Below are 19,885 nucleotides of genomic sequence, written 5' to 3'. Positions count from 1 at the left end.
TCTCTCTCTTTGCTTGTGTGTCTGTCAACTTTTGCTTTTGCTTTAGTAAACTGCCTTATCTCAACCTGTGAGTTGTTTTCCATCTTGTTTTCTCTCCTCTGTCCAGCTGAGAGAGATAGAATAGCTTAATGGGCACATGGCATCCAGCCAAAGTCAACTCAAGAAACTCCATAAAAGAAAGGGAAATGTGGCATTTTTGATTTCCCCTCACGTTTAAAGAAATCTATGCCATGAACAGTATTCTCAATTTTAATACTGTAAGCCACTAGTAAAAGCAGAAATATATCAGCAATAAAAATCCCATGTTAAACCCCATAAATTTTGGTGGGAATAGAGCTTTGCTGAGACAAGAGCTCATGGTATTGCAACTCTTTTGCCATGTCTGAGTTCTCACTGCCATTCAATGACTACAGTAAACTTTTGAAATGGGTTGTCAGTCTTAAAATATACAGCATTAGCAAAGGCTTTGTAGTATATTCATGAGACTTCTAAAATTGCCAAATAATTTAGGAGTTTCATATAGCATTTGGTAAATCACTTAGAAAGATCTCTTACTTTGTAAAACATTACAAAATGTGCAGTTCAGAGAGGACACCTGGACAATGTTCCTGAGACGGGATCAGAAATAGCAGCAATGTTTCCACAGTACACAGGACACCCCTTGTGATTTCATAGCACACAAGGCAGAAGAGGAATGTTCTCTTGTTCCAGGGAGGGCAAAATGAGTGAGTCAGAGACATGGTAAATAACTCACCATATTGTAAGGGACCTTTGTCCTTTAGCAATTTTACCAAGAACAGCCAGTGCTTCAAGCTGAAAGAAGTTAACGAGTTGCAGGACAAAGCAAGCCTCATCCAGGGGTTACTAATGCAGACTAACCTCCTACAGCACTGTGCTTTAGCAGCCCAACTTCTGCACTTCAAGATATTCCAAGTCTCAAAAATTTTGTAATTGGAACTTATTATGTAGTTGGAGGCCAGCTTTGTAGCTAGTGTGAACTGATTCTCAATTCCTTATGAACAGTTTAGAAAGTGTGTAAAAGACAATATAAATAATATTGAAAAGGAACCATTTGCTTCAATCCTAGACTGAACTTGTGGTGGTGGGGATGACACCATTTTGAATAAAGAAAACCATTCTCAAGCAATCTAATGGTTGTAGATTATAATACACTACAGGAGTTCAGCTGGAAGGGGTGTAACAAGGATCACCCAGCACAGCTATGATGCCAAGTCAGGAACCAGACAATCTAGGACTTTTTCACTCTACTAGAACATACAGCAAGGCACACTGACAGGATAAGCAGAAGGTATTTAAGCAAATGATTTTCCTTGAAATGAATTATGATATCTGTCTACTATAGTGACAACCCATGCCTGAGATATAGTTAATAAAATCAGGAAAAGGGAGTAAATTTCTAGTTTGGTAATTCTGTTTCTTGCAAAGTAAAATTCTGCTACTTTCACTAGCAACCTGCTCTGCAAAACATTGTTTCCTTCAGTGTATTATTAAGGGTATATAAGCACTCACTAAACAGAGCTTTCCCTTTTATTAACTAGCAAATACACCTGTGATTAAGATTGCCTTCCACTTGAGCTGAATCATAACAAAAAAAAATTAAAAATGAGATGGGCCTGTCCACTGGAACCGTATTCTTATGAGAATTTTTGTTTCTAGAAACAAATGAAAGAAAACTACCTTTATGCAGAAACAATTTTAATAAAATCAAAGCATACAAAAAACCATCAGAAGAATTGTTATAGGAACAGAAAACTAAAGAGCAATTTTGACCTCACTGCATATGACAATGCACATATATAATTGTTCATCCTGTATGCTTATTCTGTCCATTCTACTGCTGTCCCCAATGCAGGCATTGCATGTTTCAGAGAAGCCTGCAGCTAAGAAAGGGTTAAATTATATTTTACTGACTTGATTCACACATTTAAGGAAACTTGCCCAATTTGGTTTTTTTTTCTAATTTTACTTGCCAGTCATGTTTTACAGACAACATTCTACCGCTTAGCTTTGTTTGATGTAACATTTTAAAGAATGCTATTCACATGATTTTCATTACATGTTTAAAACACCACAGCTGGAAAAAAGTTAATTTGTCCAAAAGTACAGTCAAAGAGGTTAAAAAGATATTTGGGAACCATCAACTGAAAATCTTTACTGTACCACAGTCACTTCAAGTGTTGTAAAGTAGTTTTCTACCAACTTCAGCTTTTCTTCAGAAAGCAGATTTTCTTCCTTCAATTGTCTAATAAGAGCTTCCAAGGACCTGAGTCTCCCCAAAGTTTTTACCTCTTGCATTTCAAGTAAAGTTATCTTAGAGTGGAGTTTTGAAATTTTTTGCCAAAGGTGATCTCTGTCTATGTCTTGTCTGCAGTATGAATGCTCAGTCTGCAGTATTTCATTTCCATCATATCCAATCACTTCTGTCTCCTCTGTGTCAAGAAACTCTTCCTTAACAGGCAGACAAGAAGTATTTACTCTTTCAGGCTCTTCAGGACTCTCAGCTGGCATAATAATAGCAATGACAGACTCTTCAGTTCCACTGAACTGTTCAATAGTTTGTGTGACTGTACTCAGTAAAACTGCATCTTCACTTGTCTGCACTTCAGAACAGACCACGTGAGGGACAGAATTCTCAACTGCATAGTCAGTAACCAACCCTAAAGCACTGTTCAGTTTCAGAGATGAATTCAAGCAGTCAGAGTCTGTAAACTGCAGGACTGTAGCTGTACAACCTCCTGAATCCTCTATAGAAGTATGAACACCGGTAGCCTCCATGCCCTGGACTGCTGCTGTCATTAGAACAGGATTAGGCTGATGTACGTACTGCCTAGATGAACTGTCAAGGATGACATGGTCTGCCTGAAAGCCACCTTCATGTGGAAGCTGCAGGTTTTGAATTTGTAAAGGTTCACTCAGTGCAGTTGAGCAAACCACTTCTGCTTTTTCCTCTACATTTTGTGCAATTACAGAATTTTTCTTTGGTGTACAAGGTTCAAGTGGTACAGACACTTTCTCTGACACCACATTTGTTTCTTCCTGGTCTTTTTTCTGTACCTGCTGTGAACTGTTCTGAGAAGAATCTTTTTCCTGGAGGAGAAAAAAAAAAAAAAAAAAAAGAAAATCACCACCTTATAACAAGAAAATCATGGATCATGGAGTATTAAAAAAATAGGCAGATCTCATTTTCTCATTTCATAGCATGGTATTGCAAAAGGACTAACTTAGATGAGCACTGCTTAAAAATTACATCAGAGGCCCAAGAATTCATGTAAGCATCTTTCACAACTATGCTTCAGGCTCTACATTTAAAAATACTATTTTAAAGCTGTAAAAGCAATAGTAGTGTTTGCGTTTCTAGTTTTGGTTTTTTGTTTTTTTTTTTTTTTTTTTTTTTTCTTACTGTGGAGTTTTTTATTTGATTTATTGTGGGATTTTTTCAAACTCTAGGGAATTTGGATACGAGATACAGTAATTATTCTCATAAGAAATTTAACATTTTCTATAGTAAATGCTTCTGCAATCTCCAGTTAAAAAAAGATATTGAACCTCCAATCAAACTAGGGGAAGTTGCTCTTCCTTTACATTATGGAATCACATACACATGCTTTGCGTCAGCCCTGCTGACAAACTGTACTGATGAACAGGAATTCTATTTTTTACATAAAATATAATTATCTGACAGATTAGACAATCTGTATAACATCAATAGTTGGTTAGCTTCATACTACAAAACAAAAAAAAAGGATAGAAATAGATGACCTCATCATCTGGGGAAGAGAAAATGGTTGGCACAGCGGTGTTTTTCAAGTAGCGTATTCCCCACCGCACGTCCAGGGAATCGGGGGTGAAATGGTCGCTGCAGAGGAGCTGGTGCTTGCTTGGAGTCCAGGAATCCCGCTTCATGTTCCGCAACCACTTCTCAAGTCTCTCTTTGTCATGAAGTGGGAATCTGTTGGGGTGCACGACACAGAGAGTACTTTGGACCTTATTAGCATAAAGAATTGATAGACAAAATGCCTTGCTAAAGCAAATGGAACTTTGAAAATTAGATCTAGATAGAAGAAATTAGATCTAGAAAGAAGATCTAATCAGACAGGTTTACCAGAAAAAAAAAATCCTATTAAACTCTGCAAGCAAGAGATGTTGTTATATGCATAAGTTTATGTATGTGATTTTAACATAATCACTGTAGTACACATTACTAGTCTCCCTAAAATAGTATATAAGCCTTGTATCCCACAATAAAACAGGATTCTGATCACCAAGTCAGTCTCCCCATCTCTCTGCATCGCCAAAAAGAATCTTTTTAAAGCAGCCGAAAAGACAAACAAGAAAATATACAAAATATACAAAACCCCCTGTTATTGTTGTCTTTCTTTGTTTTAAATAAGAATATTAGAAGGTAGCCTTCCTTTAGAAAAGATTACAATAAATTTTTTTCAAAAATTTCAAATATTAAATGCTTATCTGGATGTCATGTACATGTAAATCCAATCATTATATACATTATTTCTAGTTGCTCTGGAATTCTGAAGCACAATTTCTGATTTCTAGTAGCTAAGGGTTTCAGAATCCATGGCCAAGATGTTTTGAAAGGCTTGATCCTGCAACACTTGCTCAGAAAGCAGTTCTGCTGAAGGGAGATGAAATACTGAGACATAATTTAAACAAAGTTAAGACTGGTTCTCATTTTATTAATAGTATTTCTCAGGCTTATTTGTCTTTCTAGACACAACTAGTATTTTCTGTTTAACAGAGTACCTCCTAATACATGCTCCTCTTTGGATTATCAGATAATTTGGCAACGTGAATATTTCTAATACAGGTTTTAAATTTTGTTCAAAAAGTAAATGCATGCAAATGCAAAGCATTTCTGTATTTTGTGTTTCAGCAATTAAACTTTCTCAGAGTGTTAGGAGGCCACATCATATTTTATAGTTTAGAATTAAATTTTCAATCATCTAACCTACCTGAAAAGGCAAATTATGAGTATACACCCTCATAGAAAAAAAAATGGACTTTAAAAAAAAAATGCAAATGGTCAGACATCAGAAAGAGAACTAAATTAAAAAGAAAGTGTATGACATGTGTGACTACATGTAATTTACTTAATTACAGGCAATACACAAATGAAAGGGAAATTAAAGGCTTATTATGATGCATGCACAGTCAAGAAGTGATGGTAACAGGAGCATGAACATTCAGACCACTCTTGTCTCTCACCTCTTCTCAGTCAGGTATCAGGGTATTTCAAATGTACTTGAAATGTTTCCCTGGTGCATATCAATTTTACTTTAGCATATAACCACATATGATACTAAACCCTAACTTGAATTCTGAGCACTGTGAAGTGATTACTGTTCAAAAAACAATATTCCTGAGAATCACGAGCAACAATAATTACAAAGTAAAAATCTCTGCTTTTGTGATCCCATCCTCAAATCCCAGAAGCTGCAGGTTTCCTCCAAAAGCCACACATAGCAGCAGACTCTTACACAGGCCCTGTGTTCCAAAACTGCAAACTCAGGTGATTTTGAGAGAAAGAGTGCTGAAATTCACAGCATAAAGGTGCATGTCTTTACCCCTTCCCCAATCTTTTGAATTTCTTGCCCTGTAAGTCTTCAAATTACCAAGGAAACAGAGCAGGCGTTTGATGCACCCAGCTCTGCGTATCTGCAGGAATGCAAGGAACAGTGCAAGGAATAAGAACCTCTGAAGAACAAGTTAGAGGTTCAGGCTTTTCAAATCCTGTCTGGTTAGATCACGTACACCCAGTGGCAGCATTGCAGGCATGACAGAGCATGCTCCTCGGTAACACAGCTTAGCCTGGCTGTCACTACAGAGGTCCAGAAAAGTCTCCCAGGAAGACGATGGCTTCCTTTCATTGAAGGTCATGTCATGACTCACGCCTTCTCCAAGAAGGCCTTGAGCACACTTGCTCCCACTGCAGTTACCCTCACCACACAGGACCCACTGCTCTACCCAGACTCAACCAGCTTCAGATGGAAAATAAAATAATCTGTACCAAGAGAAGGGTCTGATAGTGAAAGTTATTTTAGCTTAAAGGCAACTTTGCTAAAATCTGCTCATGCTTCAACTCCTCACTAATCAACAGAATCTGTTCTCTAGCATAAACAAGACACAAAAAAAGGGGAACTGGAAAGAGGAAGTGGACAGAATTTATTTAGCAGCAGCTGCCATCACTACACAAGTCAAAGATGTGAAAATAAAACAAAGAAGAGCAATTAGGCCAGTTGAGATTAGGTGACAAAGGGTTTGGAAGGGGCTCACACCCCAGCCACAGAGCAGCAGAGGACTTTGGTGGTGGTAAGAGGCAAGGGAATAAAACTTGCAATTCATGTCAGCAGTAGTCACTTATATAAGGCAAGAGAAATCTACAAATCAAATCTCAGCACCCCTTCTACAGGAGCATGAAACTCAGAATGGAGCACAACTCAAAGGCTAGATAAACCAGCTAAGTTTTGGGATACTCCATACTGATGCCATACATTTGAATATGTATGTGTACATGTCTCAGTGCCCAAACTTGTTTTGATTATCCATGTGACATACATGCTCTAAAGCATAACGGAAAAGAAATTATTTTACTTATTGTTTTATGATGCATTCCATGTTAGAAATGTGCCAGGGAAATAAGCTTTCCTTAAATCTAAAATAAAATTTCTTTCAAAGTAGGTCTTTCTGTGTAGGTCTTCCTACACAGACTTCCTAATATTGGAATACCTGTGACTAATCAGAAACTGAAAGGAAACCTAGTTTGAGCTATAAATTTTACCAAAACAGATTTTGAGGCTAATTGTAAAATTTATTTTTCAAAATTTTCTTAAGCTGCTTCGGTTGACAAACAGTTCCATACTTTTGTTCTACACAAATACATTCATATTTAGTTACCTGCACTGTGCTTCTCTCAGGATTGTGAAATACTGTTTATAACTCACCATCCTGGGAAGCGACAGCCACGTAACCACAACGGGGCAGAGGTTACTGCAGGCCTGGGACGGCGACTGCTCCATGCAGAGTCTGCACAGCACAATGCAGCCACCATAAAGTGGTGTTGGCAACCGAAGCAGCTAAATTCCAGCTAACTCAGCTGCTTCCAAACAACCAGCAATGCCTCTGCTCACAGCACAGGTAAGGTAGTAATTCTAGTGGCAAAGTTCAATTTTAAGGAATCATTTTATCTTTACTTGCTTACTTTTCCTGGCTCTTCTCCTGGCATATAAACCATAATACACAAGGCATTTCACCATTAAGCCAAAGCTTCCCCTACTGCCTGCCCTGCTGGACCATCGCTTCCACAGAAGCAGCAGCGAGAGAGAGTCAGAAGTGCAAATTCTATTTTTTAGTCGAATCTCCTTGCTCTTCACGGACCCTCTGCACCTATTCCAGAGTCCTTAGACGCTGCCGTGTCATCGCCCCTCCCCCAAGTTCCGTCCGTCCGTCTGTCCTGTGCGAGGGACGGTGTGTGCAATTACACCTCAGCTGTCCGCTCTTTATTCCTACACCTTCCCTTCCCCCAGGGGTCAGCGTCCTTTCCCTCCAGCCCCCCGGGAGCAGGCGGGGTTCCAAGGCGACCACCAGCGCGGTCCACCCATGGCAATGAGTCTTTCGGCCATTGACTTCCGCGGCGGGGCTCCCTACCGCCGCCACGGCCAGCGCTCGCCCGGGCCCTGCCCCGCTCCGCGCCCACTCACGGGTAGAAGCTGAGCTTGCGCTTGTCCTTGGCGCTCTGGCCGCCGCGGTTCTTGCAGCGGGTGGCGGCGCAGTACCGCGGCATGGCGGCCACCACGGGCCGGGCCGGGCCGGGCCGAGCCGAGCCGAGCCGGACCGGGCTGAGCTGAGTTGGGCCGGGCCGGGCTGGGCCGGCCGGGGACGGCGGCGCCGCCTCCCCACAGCGCCCCCAGCGGCGGGTGGCGGCGGCGCCGAGGTTGCGACCTGCCGCGTGCACCGCGTCACGTGCGCCCCGGCGACCAATGGCGCAGCGCTTCGTGTAGGAACGGCGGGGGGCCGGACTGCGCGAGCGCCGGGCGCGGGCGGGCGGGAACGACGGCGGCGGCGCTGAGGGGCGGCGGGGGCGCGGAGCCGGCGCTGAGGTGAGCACGGCCGGCGCTGAGGTGGGCACGGCGGGAAAGGGCCGCTGGTTGAGGGCTCCGAGAATGTGGAAGGTTGCTGAAGTGGGTGGAGTGAAGGCGAACGCGGACGGGTCGGGAGAGGGGCGCTGGGAAGCTTGGGGGTAGCGTAGGAAGCTAGGCGGGGGAGCGCAGAGCGGGGCCGCTGAGGCGCCGTGCGGAGCTTTCGTTTGGAATTTGGGCCTCCCCGGGCCGCGCTGCCCTGGTGTTTCCCAGCCTGGCTGCACTGGAGTGGGACAGCGTCGCTGAATGTGGCTGTTAGCGGCTGCCCGGCTCTGGCCTGGCCCCACCCGATGGTGCCGTCCGGCTCCAGCGAGGGCTTCTGGGGTCTGGATAGGCAGGGTGGTGTCAGGTCGATTCCTTCGTTTCCCTGTGCTCCAGGGCAAGATTCAGGAACCTTCTTCTGTATTTGCTTTCGAGTCAATATAGGAGAGGCCAAGACAAGTACGAGCCCCTCTGTTTGACAGACTTGCCCGTAGCTGCTTGAGGACTGGAAGACTTGCTTACTCATCACATTAGTCGTGGTAGGAGAACCGAGGGAAGACCTCGGTAACTTTATTACTATTAGAAAATTGCTTGCAGAAATAATTACAGGACGTGAGCATTCCACAGGTTAGTGTGTCGCAATTCTGTAGTGAAAGCAGTAGCAGAGCTCTAGTGATGCTCTGTGTTTTCTGAGTACATGAGACTTTGAATATAAGCATTTATCTAAGATTTTGGTCAATTACTTTCAAAGAAGGATGGAATAGGGTATTTGTGTTAAAGATGAAGTAGTTTCTTATTTTCTAAATCTGACAGGTTTTATTCTAGGTGCATCATTCCTAAACATCCGTTCATTGTGCAGCTGTTGATAATGTTGATAAACTAATGAAGAACTGATTGTTATTACCTCTGCAGTACTTTGGATAAACATTAGACAGTGCACTTCTTATACAAAGGTGAATAGTAGTTGAGATCTGTACCTGCTCACCCCACAGAATTAAATAGTTGTTATGTGGCCTAAGGTCTCTTACTTCATTGATAGATGTACCTAAATTAAGTACATAGATAATTATTAGAAGAGCTCATTATTGCATGAGCTTAACGTGTACAGAATTTATTGAATTTGGGAAGGTGGCTTAAGTAGCTGCAGTGTATGACCTGGAAAGTGCAACTTACATGTCCCTTTTTGATTGAGAAACACAGGGTGAAGAGACATAAGCAAAAAAAAGTATTTAAGAGACTTTATTTTGAAAGGGTTTGTAAAAATAGTTTGGAATGGCAATGCTGAAGTCGTTGGCAGTAGCAACGCTAAGATACTGACAGCAGATAAAATAGGTGTTTTCTAAAAAGTGAATTGAATAATTGACAGTATCTAAATATTACACTTGCTCTCTCTGATAACCCTGTGAAGTTTAAAATCCTGCTTATACTGTAGTTTTATTTGTATTTGGTTTTTATTTACATCTTATTCTTAAATTTGAGTTTGATTGATTTGTCCAAGGGCAGCATTAAATCTGTGTTTGCTAGTTTAAAAAATTGTGAAACTTGAGTCCTGTTTTTTTAATATGCTTTAGAAATCAAATATAGCAAAGAACTTCATTACAGAACTCCTTACGTAAAGAACTGTAAGAAAAGAAAAATTCAGGTGTGTTTTGTTATCAGAATTAATACAAGTTGAGATGGTGAGCCAGAGCAGAAAGCCTGAAGGACTAACTTGATGATGTCCAGCTCTCATGAGTTATGAAAGAGGGGTTTGCCCTTTCTTAAGGAGGACATGAGCTGTTCCTTTTAGCTCTTCAGTGTTCAGTAGCAGAAGCAGGATGGTTGACCTTAGGAGAGTGCAGCAGTGATTATGCAAGCATGATGCAGGTGTGGGCTAATGAAGTAAATTAAAACAATCACGTGTGTGAGATGAACACATAAGTCTGCATCTGTAAAGCACAAACAGGAAGAAAGCCTGTACATGTACATGGAAGGATGTACATGTGTGTGGTTCTTAGTGCCCAAGTCATAAAATTTCAGGTTAGTGAAGTGGTGAGAGAAGGTATGTGGGAAAACTTGGTACTAAAAATATGTCTGATATTGTGCATGGAGAATACTGGAATGAACTATCCTTTTGGTATCTAAGCGCACTGATCAAAATACAATTTGTTTCAACTGCTGCCCCTTAACACTTGATATCATGCAGGCTGCTGGCCAAATAAATGCTTAAGAGGGCATGGGTAGATTAATCTTGCAGGCCTTTTGCTCTTGTCTCACAGCATTCATTTTAGGCCCCTGACTTGCCTATTGGAAATGGTATTCTTTTTTCCATTTTTGGTTCTTGCTTTTAATTTTGTTTAGAGGGAATTGACTTTCACATAAATGTTTAATTTTCATATGTATTAGGTATTCAAAGGTTTTGAATTCTACCTTACAAATTTTGGATCCCATGCTGGCTAGCAAAAGTGTTCTGACTTTAATGGTGCTCAGACTGTAAGTTTGTTTATTCAACTTTCAGGAAAGTAACATCAATCGTCTCTGAGTTGTTCTTACAGTACATTTAAATCAGTGTAATCTGGTGGGGGAGACATGATACATCTGGAATGTTCAGGGTCTTGTTGTACATCCTTCTGGTCAGGTCTCAGCCAGCATTCTGTCTTTGAACATTTGCCTTTCTGCACTCTGTGTTTTAAATATAATATGCACAGGCATATTATCTGTCCTCATCTTCTGGTAGGAACAGCTCATTCTGTCCTTCATGGAAATCGTGAGACATCATGTGGCAATATGGAACTGTTTCTTTAAGTCATTATATATGCCACAGTTTTCCCCTAAGTTCTCATATATTTGTTTCAAAATATATTTTTTTGACACATGAGTTGTTGAAAAAGAATTACAGCTTTTAATTATTGTTGAAGATACTTGTATAAAAGACATTTTTTGCCTTCAGTTCTAACACTGAGGGTTTCATATGTAAACCTTTCCATGCAGTGGTATTTATCAGCTGAATTCTTTGATATCAAAGATATGGTAGGTGTTTTCTTTATAAAGCAATCTGATATGCAGATGAGCTAAGCCAGGCTGTTGTTAAATAGAGGAAAGTGTGCTTTACTTGGCTGAACTTTGGAAGTGAATGAGCTGCTCTTTATCATGTTCACCTTAGGTGGGTTAAACAAACTGAAGCTGAGCACGAGTGTCTGATAGTCTTGTCTTCCTGCACCTCGCAGCCATCTCCAGGCCAGTTGTATTTTCATGCTCCTGTTGTTGCACCAGCTAATCAGTCACTTGCTCTTCCAGCAGGGTCACTACTGGTCGGAGCTACTCTGTTTGGGGTCCTAGAACTCAAGATTAATGTACAGCTAGTTCAGGTATGGCAGTGTGAAATGTTAGATGCAATGAAATGTGCTGTGTATTTACTTTTGCAACTTTGTATGACAATGATGAGTGAAATGTAAAACAAAGACAAACACCAAAGTGGTTGCTCTGTATATGAAATGTCACTTTGCAGTATTTTCCTTACGTGTTTTGTGAATATGAAAATTGTGTAATGGAGTTTGACAGGTGTAAAGCAGTGTGCTTACAAGTCTGGCACTGACTCCTGTAACATGCTGGTCTTCCTCTGCCAGCTTACAGCTGTAACTAACTTGTTCTGGAATGTAAAACAATTTGTTCTTCAAGTATATTTCCTTTTCTTTTTAGGAACTGGAGAAATGGCCACTACACAATCTGTCTTCACATTTGCTCTCTGCATTTTAATGATAACGGAATTAATTCTGGCTACAGAGAGCTATTATGATATCTTAGGAGTTCCAAAAAACGCATCTGACCGCCAGATTAAGAAGGCATTTCACAAGCTGGCTATGAAATACCACCCTGACAAAAATAAGAGTCCTGGAGCAGAAGCGAAATTTAGAGAAATTGCTGAAGGTAATATATACTATCTATGGTCATAATTCGATACATGTCTTTTATCTATAACCTAAGTGCATTTTTAGGTATAAGAGGTATAAAGCGTTTTTTTTTTCTGATTTCCACTTAAGTGCTGTCAGATATCAAGCATCAAAATCTGAGTTGTTTCTGTGTTCTTGCACATAGGAAGGCCTTTTACACAGTTTATACATTTCTGCTTATTAGGCTTTTGGCATATTCTTCTTCTCACAAAAAATGCTCGGTAGTAGGACAGCTTTAGCCCTAGGATCTGTTTCATAAGATGTGGCTCAGGATTACTACCAGGGCTTCAGAAGGGCCTAACAGCAACCTTGCAGCTACTGTGGGGAGATTATTGGAAAACACACAGCAGGGTGCTTCAGTGGGTCATGGTGGAAATAGCATAGACAACAGGGCAAGAGGTTCAGGTGGTTATGGGGAGAAACTTTTTCACCTTGAGGATGATGGTTGGATTTGAGGATCTCAGAGTTCTTTTCCAATCTTAACAATTCTCTGAATCTGTTCTACAGGCCAGTGTTAGAACAGAGTACCTAGAGAGGTTGTGCAGTCTCCAGCCTTGGCACTTTTGAGGAATGATTGGGTAAAGCACTGACTAACCTAGTCTGATCTCATAACTGACCCTACTTAGAGCAGGAGGTTAGAGTAGAGACGGAGGTCATGTCTAACTTGAACTGTCTGTGATCCTACAAATATAACACTTACAAGTATTGTGTGATAAAATGGTGCAAGTGGATAATCAAGAACAGAAAGACCTCCTGAAAAATAAGGTATACCCAGTTCTGTTCCCTGTAGACTCAGGTATAACATCCATCTATTTGTGTAGTTCTCTTAACTAAGCTAAATGGGATATCTGGCTTTTACCTTCTTGTCTGCAGAGGAGTTGTTTTGAAAGAAAAGTGGTTAGTGATATAATGTAAGGGAGTGACAGCCTCGTTAGATACTCACTGCAGTTGTTAGCACCTACTACAGGAAGAAGTAGGAACTCCTAAATATTGAATTATATAGAATAATTGCATGTCTTTGACAGGTAAGAAAATGAGTTTTTAAAATATTTTCTTATCAGAATGGGTGTATTTTCTATCAGAGTTTCTGCCTTGGAATACCAGTAGCTGTAGTTCTAAACCAAAGATTGGAGAGAAATCTAATTTCATTTTGGGTATATCCAGTCATGAAATCTAGGTTTATTGCTGAACTTGTGTGAATTTATGAAAAATGAAGAATTGACACAGGGTGAAATGAATTTTCTTTATTTCCTCAGTTTTTATGTTGTTGGTGTATCTGGAACTTGCTGGCTGGCAAGTAGCTTTGCAGATGTTGCCCTGTGTTTCTGTGGTAGGAGTGCAGCAGGTCCTTAGAACATCTGACTCATCCTTCCTCCTTCAGGCTTTCTGATCACCACCTCTCACTGTTATTTTGTTTCAAATCTAAATGCCAATGTGTATTGGTAGTCAAACTGTGTTGTATTATGTGTAACCTATCCTCATAATATAACTGTGTTTGTTATTGTAAGTAACTATTTTGATGCAGTTTATTTTGGTTTGGAGAAAGGTAAGTAAATGTAGAGCTCTTGATTGGGCTTGAACATTGAATGAAAGTCTTGTTTGAAATTTCTTCGGTTCAGGAAGAGTGGGAGAGAAAGCTGTTCTTTGTGTTTGTGTATGGTTTTCTTTTCTGGTGTTTTGAATGGAAATGAACTGTAACTTTTTTTGTTTTTTTAAACATAAATAGCATACGAAACATTGTCAGATGAGAATAAACGAAGAGAATATGATCAGCTTGGTCGTCACGGAGGAAGAGGAAGTAGTGGAAGTCCATTCCATCAGTCATTTAATTTCAACTTTGACGATCTCTTCAAAGACTTTGACCTGTTTAGTCAAAACTCGCGGTCAAAAAAGCACTTTGAAAATCACTTCCGAGGCCATCGGGAGGCTCATAACCGGCAAAGACGTTCTTTCCAAGAGTTTTCTTTTGGAGGTGGACTGTTTGATGATGTGTTTGAAAATATGGAGAAAATGTTTTCCTTCAGTGACTTTGAAAATGCACACAGACACGCGGTGCGAACTGATGCCAGGTTTCATGGATCCAGCAAGCACTGCAGGACTGTCACTCAGAGACGAGGAAACATGGTTACCACATACACCGACTGCTCTGGACAATAATGTTTCCTTTCTTCTAAACTTTTCTTCTTTACTCAGCATCTTCATAGTCTTTCTTGGTTTTGTGCTAACATGGAAGAAATTCTCTGAACTGTATTTTCTAAAAAAACACTTAAACTGCTATAAAGAAGTTGTAGATGAAATTAATCTTCAGAATAGAAACAACATGCTGTTGGGAAGTAAATGTGTCAACAACTACTTAGAATGGGAGAGAAATAATCTCATGTGACAGAAAAAATTATATATATATTTCAGATTAGTAAACACTTTCCCTGAATTTGAACACAAGATATATATTTTTCATTTCAGAAATGTAATATAATTTTTTTCATGTAAGCCAGTTCAGGACTGATTGAATTACTTGTGTGTGGATTGAAGCCGAGGAGATACTTTAATTTTGATGTGCTGCTTTTTTTTTAATCATTTATTTCCAATTTTGCACTTGCAGCTTTTACCTGATGCAGATTTACTGTGCAAATTACATAATTTACACAAAATAGCAGCAGAAATATAACTTCCTTGGGTCTTTGTTACTCTCTCTAGCATTGCAAAAGTATTAGTAAAAACCTTGCTTTTTGAAGTTGGAAAAATAGCAAGGGAATATGTGAAGACTGTGAGTGATGTAGGAATTAGTTTGATTTCTGAATTGGCCTGAAACCATCTTAGGATTTGAATAACCCTTGACTTATTTAGGGAACATAGGGATATTCATGTATGTAAGTTTGTGTGCACACAAAGTTTTTGTTTTGTTTTTTTTTTCCCACTCCTTCCACAACACAAATATCTCTCTGGCAAGATTTGGAAGGGCACACCCAAAACACTCTGGTTTTATTCTTACTATATTACCACGTGTGTGCAATGTACTTTTTGTAACTCACTTTATGGAACTAAAATATCCCTCTGAGATCTTAGGAACTTCAATAGGATAAGCTTGTCTACAGATTCATGGTGTTCCTGAAAGGGCTTTAGTAAAAGCTACAGTGTTTAGATTGGCAGATTGATTACCTGTCAGCAGGAATTTTTTCAGTGTTGTGATTTGAGAGGTAAATTCTTAGCCTAACTGCAGAGTAAAACTGAAGATTGCAATCCTTGTATTCGTCCAATGCCTTGTGGGGCTGGAAGCTTCTAATAAGGGCAGCACTAATGGGTATTGATTTTAGCACCATGGAAACTCAAAACCGGTATAAACTACTTCAAACTAAAAAGGAAGAAAAAACCACCAGAAAATGCTGCACAACAAAATCCCCAAATACTTCAGCTGATGCCAATCAAAGAGTTCTGTTGTAGCTTAGTTTAACTAGTATCTTCTGTTTGACTAGTCATACAGGTTCAGTTTGTTAAATTGGTTGTCCATTTAGAACTGGGAAGTAAGAGTTTACCTTTCAGGTTGATTGCATGAGCAAAATAAGCATTTTAACTAGCAGTGTTCTAAATAGGCTTTGACTTCTTAAAATCTTTATTAAGAGGTTTAACCCTTTGCTTCTTGGATAGATATTGAAAGCTGCCTATTTGTTAAGGAACTTTGGCCTTCCCCTCCAGTGTACATATTATCACTTGTTTTCATTGCCTAATCCTTGGAATGGATTGTTGCGCTATATTAAGTGCTTTTCCTTTTCCGTGTTCTTCTTTATTTATTAATAGACTAATACCTCATATATGGTCTTTTATTAAAAGCCAGTAATTTGTGCAACATTATCGGAATGTGCAATATTCTTACAGTAAGAAAAGTGATGGATTGAGTGTGCTTGTTTTTTTCACCCTTTTCTGTGTAAGTAGAGATTTTTGTTTCTTCTGTACAATTAATATATGATTCAAGCAAAAGTTGTACTTTTCTGTAGATTTTTGCATTTATTTTCTTTAACATACTCCATTAGTCCTGCGCATTCATTAAACTATCTGCCCATTAAACTATCTGTTTATATCATATGGGCATCCAAGTGAACAAATTATTAACTTGAAGTTATGAATTACTTTCTTTCACAAAGATTAAGTATTAAACATGAGAGTATTTGTGAATGTCCTTTGGTGGGAGGCGACTCTAGAAGTGGGATGCACAGGTAAAATATTAATGCCTTTCTTAGTTGACTGAATATTTTCTTAATTAAAAAAAAAAAAAAGGAAATAGTAGAATGAGCAATTCACTTAGGTCCCTTCCTGAACTCTGAATTAAAGGGAGTGAAAGCTAAAACGAACACTATCAATTGTATGAAACACATTTCACCCCCAAAACTCAAGTCATTTAAGTGACTATAAAAGTCCACAATCTTTCAGGCTGAACTTAAGGGTGAAAATAAGGGTCCTGGCTGCTTCTGGACTAGTTTCCCCTCTTTTAAGAATGCTCCAAAGTTAGTACAAAGTGTACATGTTTTCCTGATCTCTTTAAAGTGTAAGTAAGTATGAAACTGATAAGAAAACCAGTAATGTTGCTATTTTTATAGCTGATCCACCTTAAAAAAACTTCTGCCTAGTCTACTTTAACTTGCTTTCATATTATTTCTCTTAATTACTTGTCATGGGAAAAACAACAAATGCTTTCTATTATTTCTATGGGCTTCTCCAAATCACCTTCTGGTTGTTTTTGTTGTTGATCCAAGGTCAAATCCGCAGAAACCAGTGTATGGCTGTCCCTGTGGTTGATGGGTTTACTTGGAATAGGCCTTAGCTGGGGAAATTCGGGCAGGCTTTCCTCAGCCAAGAGTCTTCACTTTCATGGCCCTCAGAATACAAGCTTGCAAAACATGTTGTGCTTCTCACTTATTCGGAGCTCTTGCACATTCTTTCCCTATTTATAGTGTTTGCTTCATGGCAGGCTCCAGCGGAAGTCCTGGTATAACCTTATGACATCCCTGACTTCAGAGTTTCTTAAGTGCCATTTTTGATCTCTCTTCAAATCTTACGAAAATACTCAACAAAATCAGTTTTTGTTAGACAAGGGTGAAAAATAAAATCCTGATCAATTTTTGAAAGTAATTTATGCATATGTAACTCCAAATGATTTAGTTTTTAAAACTACCATCAAAGTGGTTTTTTATGTTTGTTTTCTTCCCATTATACTTTTGCAACACAATATCTAGTGGAGATAAAAGTACTGTAAAGTTAATTAGAGTGCCATTACATTAAACACGTGAAAATTAATGGTGTGATGTGTCTTTTTTCTTTTTTTATCTTTTGCTTCAAGATATAGATGGGAAACCAAATTGAAGTGGTTTATGTGGTGCTTGTGTTTTATGGAACATTTTGACTACCGCAATTTCCCTGAATGAGGTGGTGGAGTTGTCAGAGAGCAGAGAGTGGGGCTGAAAAAAATTTGGTCAATTTCACCTGATTTGTATTTTTTTGGACATGTTTGGAATGGCTTGGAGTTAAGAAATTATGCCTTTAAACAAAGCAGGCAAAAAAGCCTGTGCAAAAGTCTTTTTTTCTGAGAAGCAGTGGCTGTAAGAGCTGAGAGCTTCTGCCTGGAGCTGATGGGTCACTGTCTGTGCTCTGCCCTGCTGAGGGGCGTGAGGGCAGTGTGGCCAGTGCTAGAGGCTTGGAGTGCCACAGGGAATCACAGGTTCTGAAGGCAAGATCAGTTGCTGTTGTGCTAATTCACAAGGGTGCTTGAAAGTTCTTGTTTTCTGGGTCTGATCTTTAAAAGGTGGAGGGTGTGAAAATTTTGGGATTTGGTTTGTTTCATCTGGCCATTTCTCATTAGAATCATCCTCCTTGGAACCCCAGCAAACTGTCATCTTAATAAGGCAAGCCTAGATTTTGAGGACTAAAAGTGTTAGAAACAATGTATGATCTGCATTATATTTTTATGGTGAGGAATCTAGGGGTTTTTAAAAATTATTTGTAAATTGAAGACTCATTAGAAGTGTCTGTTGGACTTAAAAGCCATGCATAGAGTTTATCGGCTGTGCCATGTATGGGGCTCCTTTCAGGATAAAACGCTGTTCAGAGGATTGTGTGGCTCTGGCAGCTGTTGTGGCTCAGGCTGACTGGTCTGCCCTCGGATAGTGAGTGATTCACACAGCCGTGCTGCTGGCTTCAGTCCTGTGGGCACCTGTTCCTTAGGAATGGGCAGAGACCAGCTCTGTGCAGGCCCCTTTGCAGTTGTGATATCCCTTGACTGTCAGTCACTCCTGGTACAGGTCTGAATCAATTCTAGGCTATGGCAGTGCTTCATCCTTGATTCCAGTTCCTTTTTTTGAAAAGTTTTTCAAAACGACAACCTTTTCCAAAATCAAGCAAAAAATGGACACAATAATAAAAAAAACAATACCAAAGCCCAAGAAATCTGCTTTGAAGTGATGTACTCCAGAGCTTAATTTGGGGCATGTTACCTGTTATGCAGTGGCGTGTGATTCAACAGGACCTGTTTTATGAACTACAGTGGCACTGAAATGAACATTACTGCTTGTGTTGCTCCTGCTGAGGTTGTGGTTGCGCCAAACGATGGTGTGGAGATGCTCAGGTCCCTAGGGATGGCTGCAGGATTCTGCCAAGACTCTGAGACGTTAGCTGGAGCTGGCTGACCGTCTTGTCCAAGTAGCTCTTCTGGGACTGTCCACCAAGGAATAAATGTGACTCTGGTATTAGTTCATATTTTTTTGTGTGTTTGCTGAAAAAGGTACGGGGTTGTGCTGGAGGTAGTGTTGACTTGTGTTGCTGGTCTCTTGGGAATATGAGTTGTGTGGCAAAAGCTGATGCTGCTCTCCAAGGCATCCATGAGGGGAGAGGGGTGTCAGACACACCTTTGCTCAGCCTGACACCTGATCTCCAGCCATGGGCAGCTGGGAATGGGTGCTGACAGTGGGCTCAGTGGTGCTGGTGTGGTGGAACTGTTTACCACTGTTGATTGGTGGTGTTGGTGTCTGGCTCTGTTAAGAGCTGAAAGCATGAACCTGTCTTAGGTGGGCTATAACATCTCATGTATTAAGCTGAAGAATTCTGGCCAGTGTACCTATGGTAGCCAGAAACAAAAGCAGAGACTGTTATTGTTACTCCAGATAGTTAGGCTGGATTTAGAGGAAACAGAAGTATAGAATATTGAATAATATACATCAAGACACCCTGAAGCTATACTTGTGTTGCTGTCTTATGAAGATTTTTCTAATTCCACACTGAATGCTCTTGTTAAGCACCACTTATTACTAAAATTTTATCTAGATACAAGAAAGAAAATGAAGTGTTAGTGGTTACTTGTTGGATGTTATTGCCATCATCTGTTCATCTCCCACTGATGTAGGAAAGATGAAGTGAGCTGTCTGGAGGTTGCAATAGAGTTTAACCCATTTTGCTTTAGGATGTTGAACTTGCAAGATTTTTAGCCTTCAATATGCAGGATTTTAGGTGGTGATCTAAATGAGAAGTTGTGTGTTATGCCCACGTGGCGGTAGTACCATACCTGTCTCTTCTGCTGTGCAGCAATGGGCACTTCAGGGAACTCACATTTTAAAGTGGAGCTGTGTGGTAGCAGCGTTTGCCAGACTCCACCTGGCTAAAGCTGGGGAATCCATTGCAGCACCATGATCTTTAATGCTGACCACGCAGAGCTCCAGCTGAGGGAGAAGATGCTTTCTGTCCAAATTGCTTAGTGAATCCCAACAATGAATTTGATTCAGTCTTTCTGCTTTAATATGTAATTTTTTGCATTGAAAT

At 40.0% G+C, this 19,885-nt stretch overlaps 2 protein-coding genes across 7 annotated transcripts; one reads left to right on the top strand and one right to left on the bottom strand.

Annotated features, from left to right (window-relative positions):
- Nucleotides 1-1,699: 1,699 nt before the first annotated feature.
- On the bottom strand, nucleotides 1,700-7,938 carry THAP5 (THAP domain containing 5). Of its 3 annotated transcripts, XM_059471490.1 has the most exons (4): nucleotides 7,737-7,904; nucleotides 6,934-7,062; nucleotides 3,781-3,970; nucleotides 1,700-3,108 (listed from the first exon to the last, which is right to left on the bottom strand). In XM_059471490.1, the coding sequence occupies exons 1-4, from the start codon at nucleotides 7,817-7,819 to the stop codon at nucleotides 2,173-2,175; spliced, it is 1,338 nt and encodes a 445-aa protein (XP_059327473.1). In that variant the 5' UTR covers nucleotides 7,820-7,904; the 3' UTR covers nucleotides 1,700-2,172. The 3 variants fall into 3 exon arrangements, with proteins under 3 accessions (XP_059327473.1, XP_059327471.1, XP_059327472.1); XM_059471488.1 differs by lacking the exon at nucleotides 6,934-7,062 and having other exon boundaries at nucleotides 7,737-7,938; XM_059471489.1 differs by lacking the exons at nucleotides 6,934-7,062; nucleotides 7,737-7,904 and adding an exon at nucleotides 7,414-7,652.
- On the top strand, nucleotides 7,158-17,374 carry DNAJB9 (DnaJ heat shock protein family (Hsp40) member B9). 4 transcript variants are annotated; one of them, XM_059471491.1, is made up of 4 exons: nucleotides 8,068-8,135; nucleotides 11,436-11,503; nucleotides 11,835-12,062; nucleotides 13,812-17,374. In XM_059471491.1, exons 3-4 carry the CDS (start codon nucleotides 11,846-11,848, stop codon nucleotides 14,240-14,242), a joined length of 648 nt encoding a protein of 215 aa, XP_059327474.1. In that variant the 5' UTR covers nucleotides 8,068-8,135; nucleotides 11,436-11,503; nucleotides 11,835-11,845; the 3' UTR covers nucleotides 14,243-17,374. The 4 variants fall into 4 exon arrangements, with proteins under 4 accessions (XP_059327478.1, XP_059327477.1, XP_059327474.1 ...); XM_059471493.1 differs by having other exon boundaries at nucleotides 8,105-8,135; nucleotides 11,433-11,503; XM_059471495.1 differs by lacking the exons at nucleotides 8,068-8,135; nucleotides 11,436-11,503 and adding an exon at nucleotides 7,158-7,173.
- The last annotated feature ends 2,511 nt before the right edge of the window (nucleotides 17,375-19,885 follow it).

This window comes from Ammospiza nelsoni, chromosome 5 (assembly GCF_027579445.1).
Source record: "Ammospiza nelsoni isolate bAmmNel1 chromosome 5, bAmmNel1.pri, whole genome shotgun sequence".
Taxonomy (NCBI): Eukaryota; Metazoa; Chordata; class Aves; order Passeriformes; family Passerellidae; genus Ammospiza; species Ammospiza nelsoni.
This window is presented reverse-complemented; position numbering and strand designations above follow the sequence as displayed.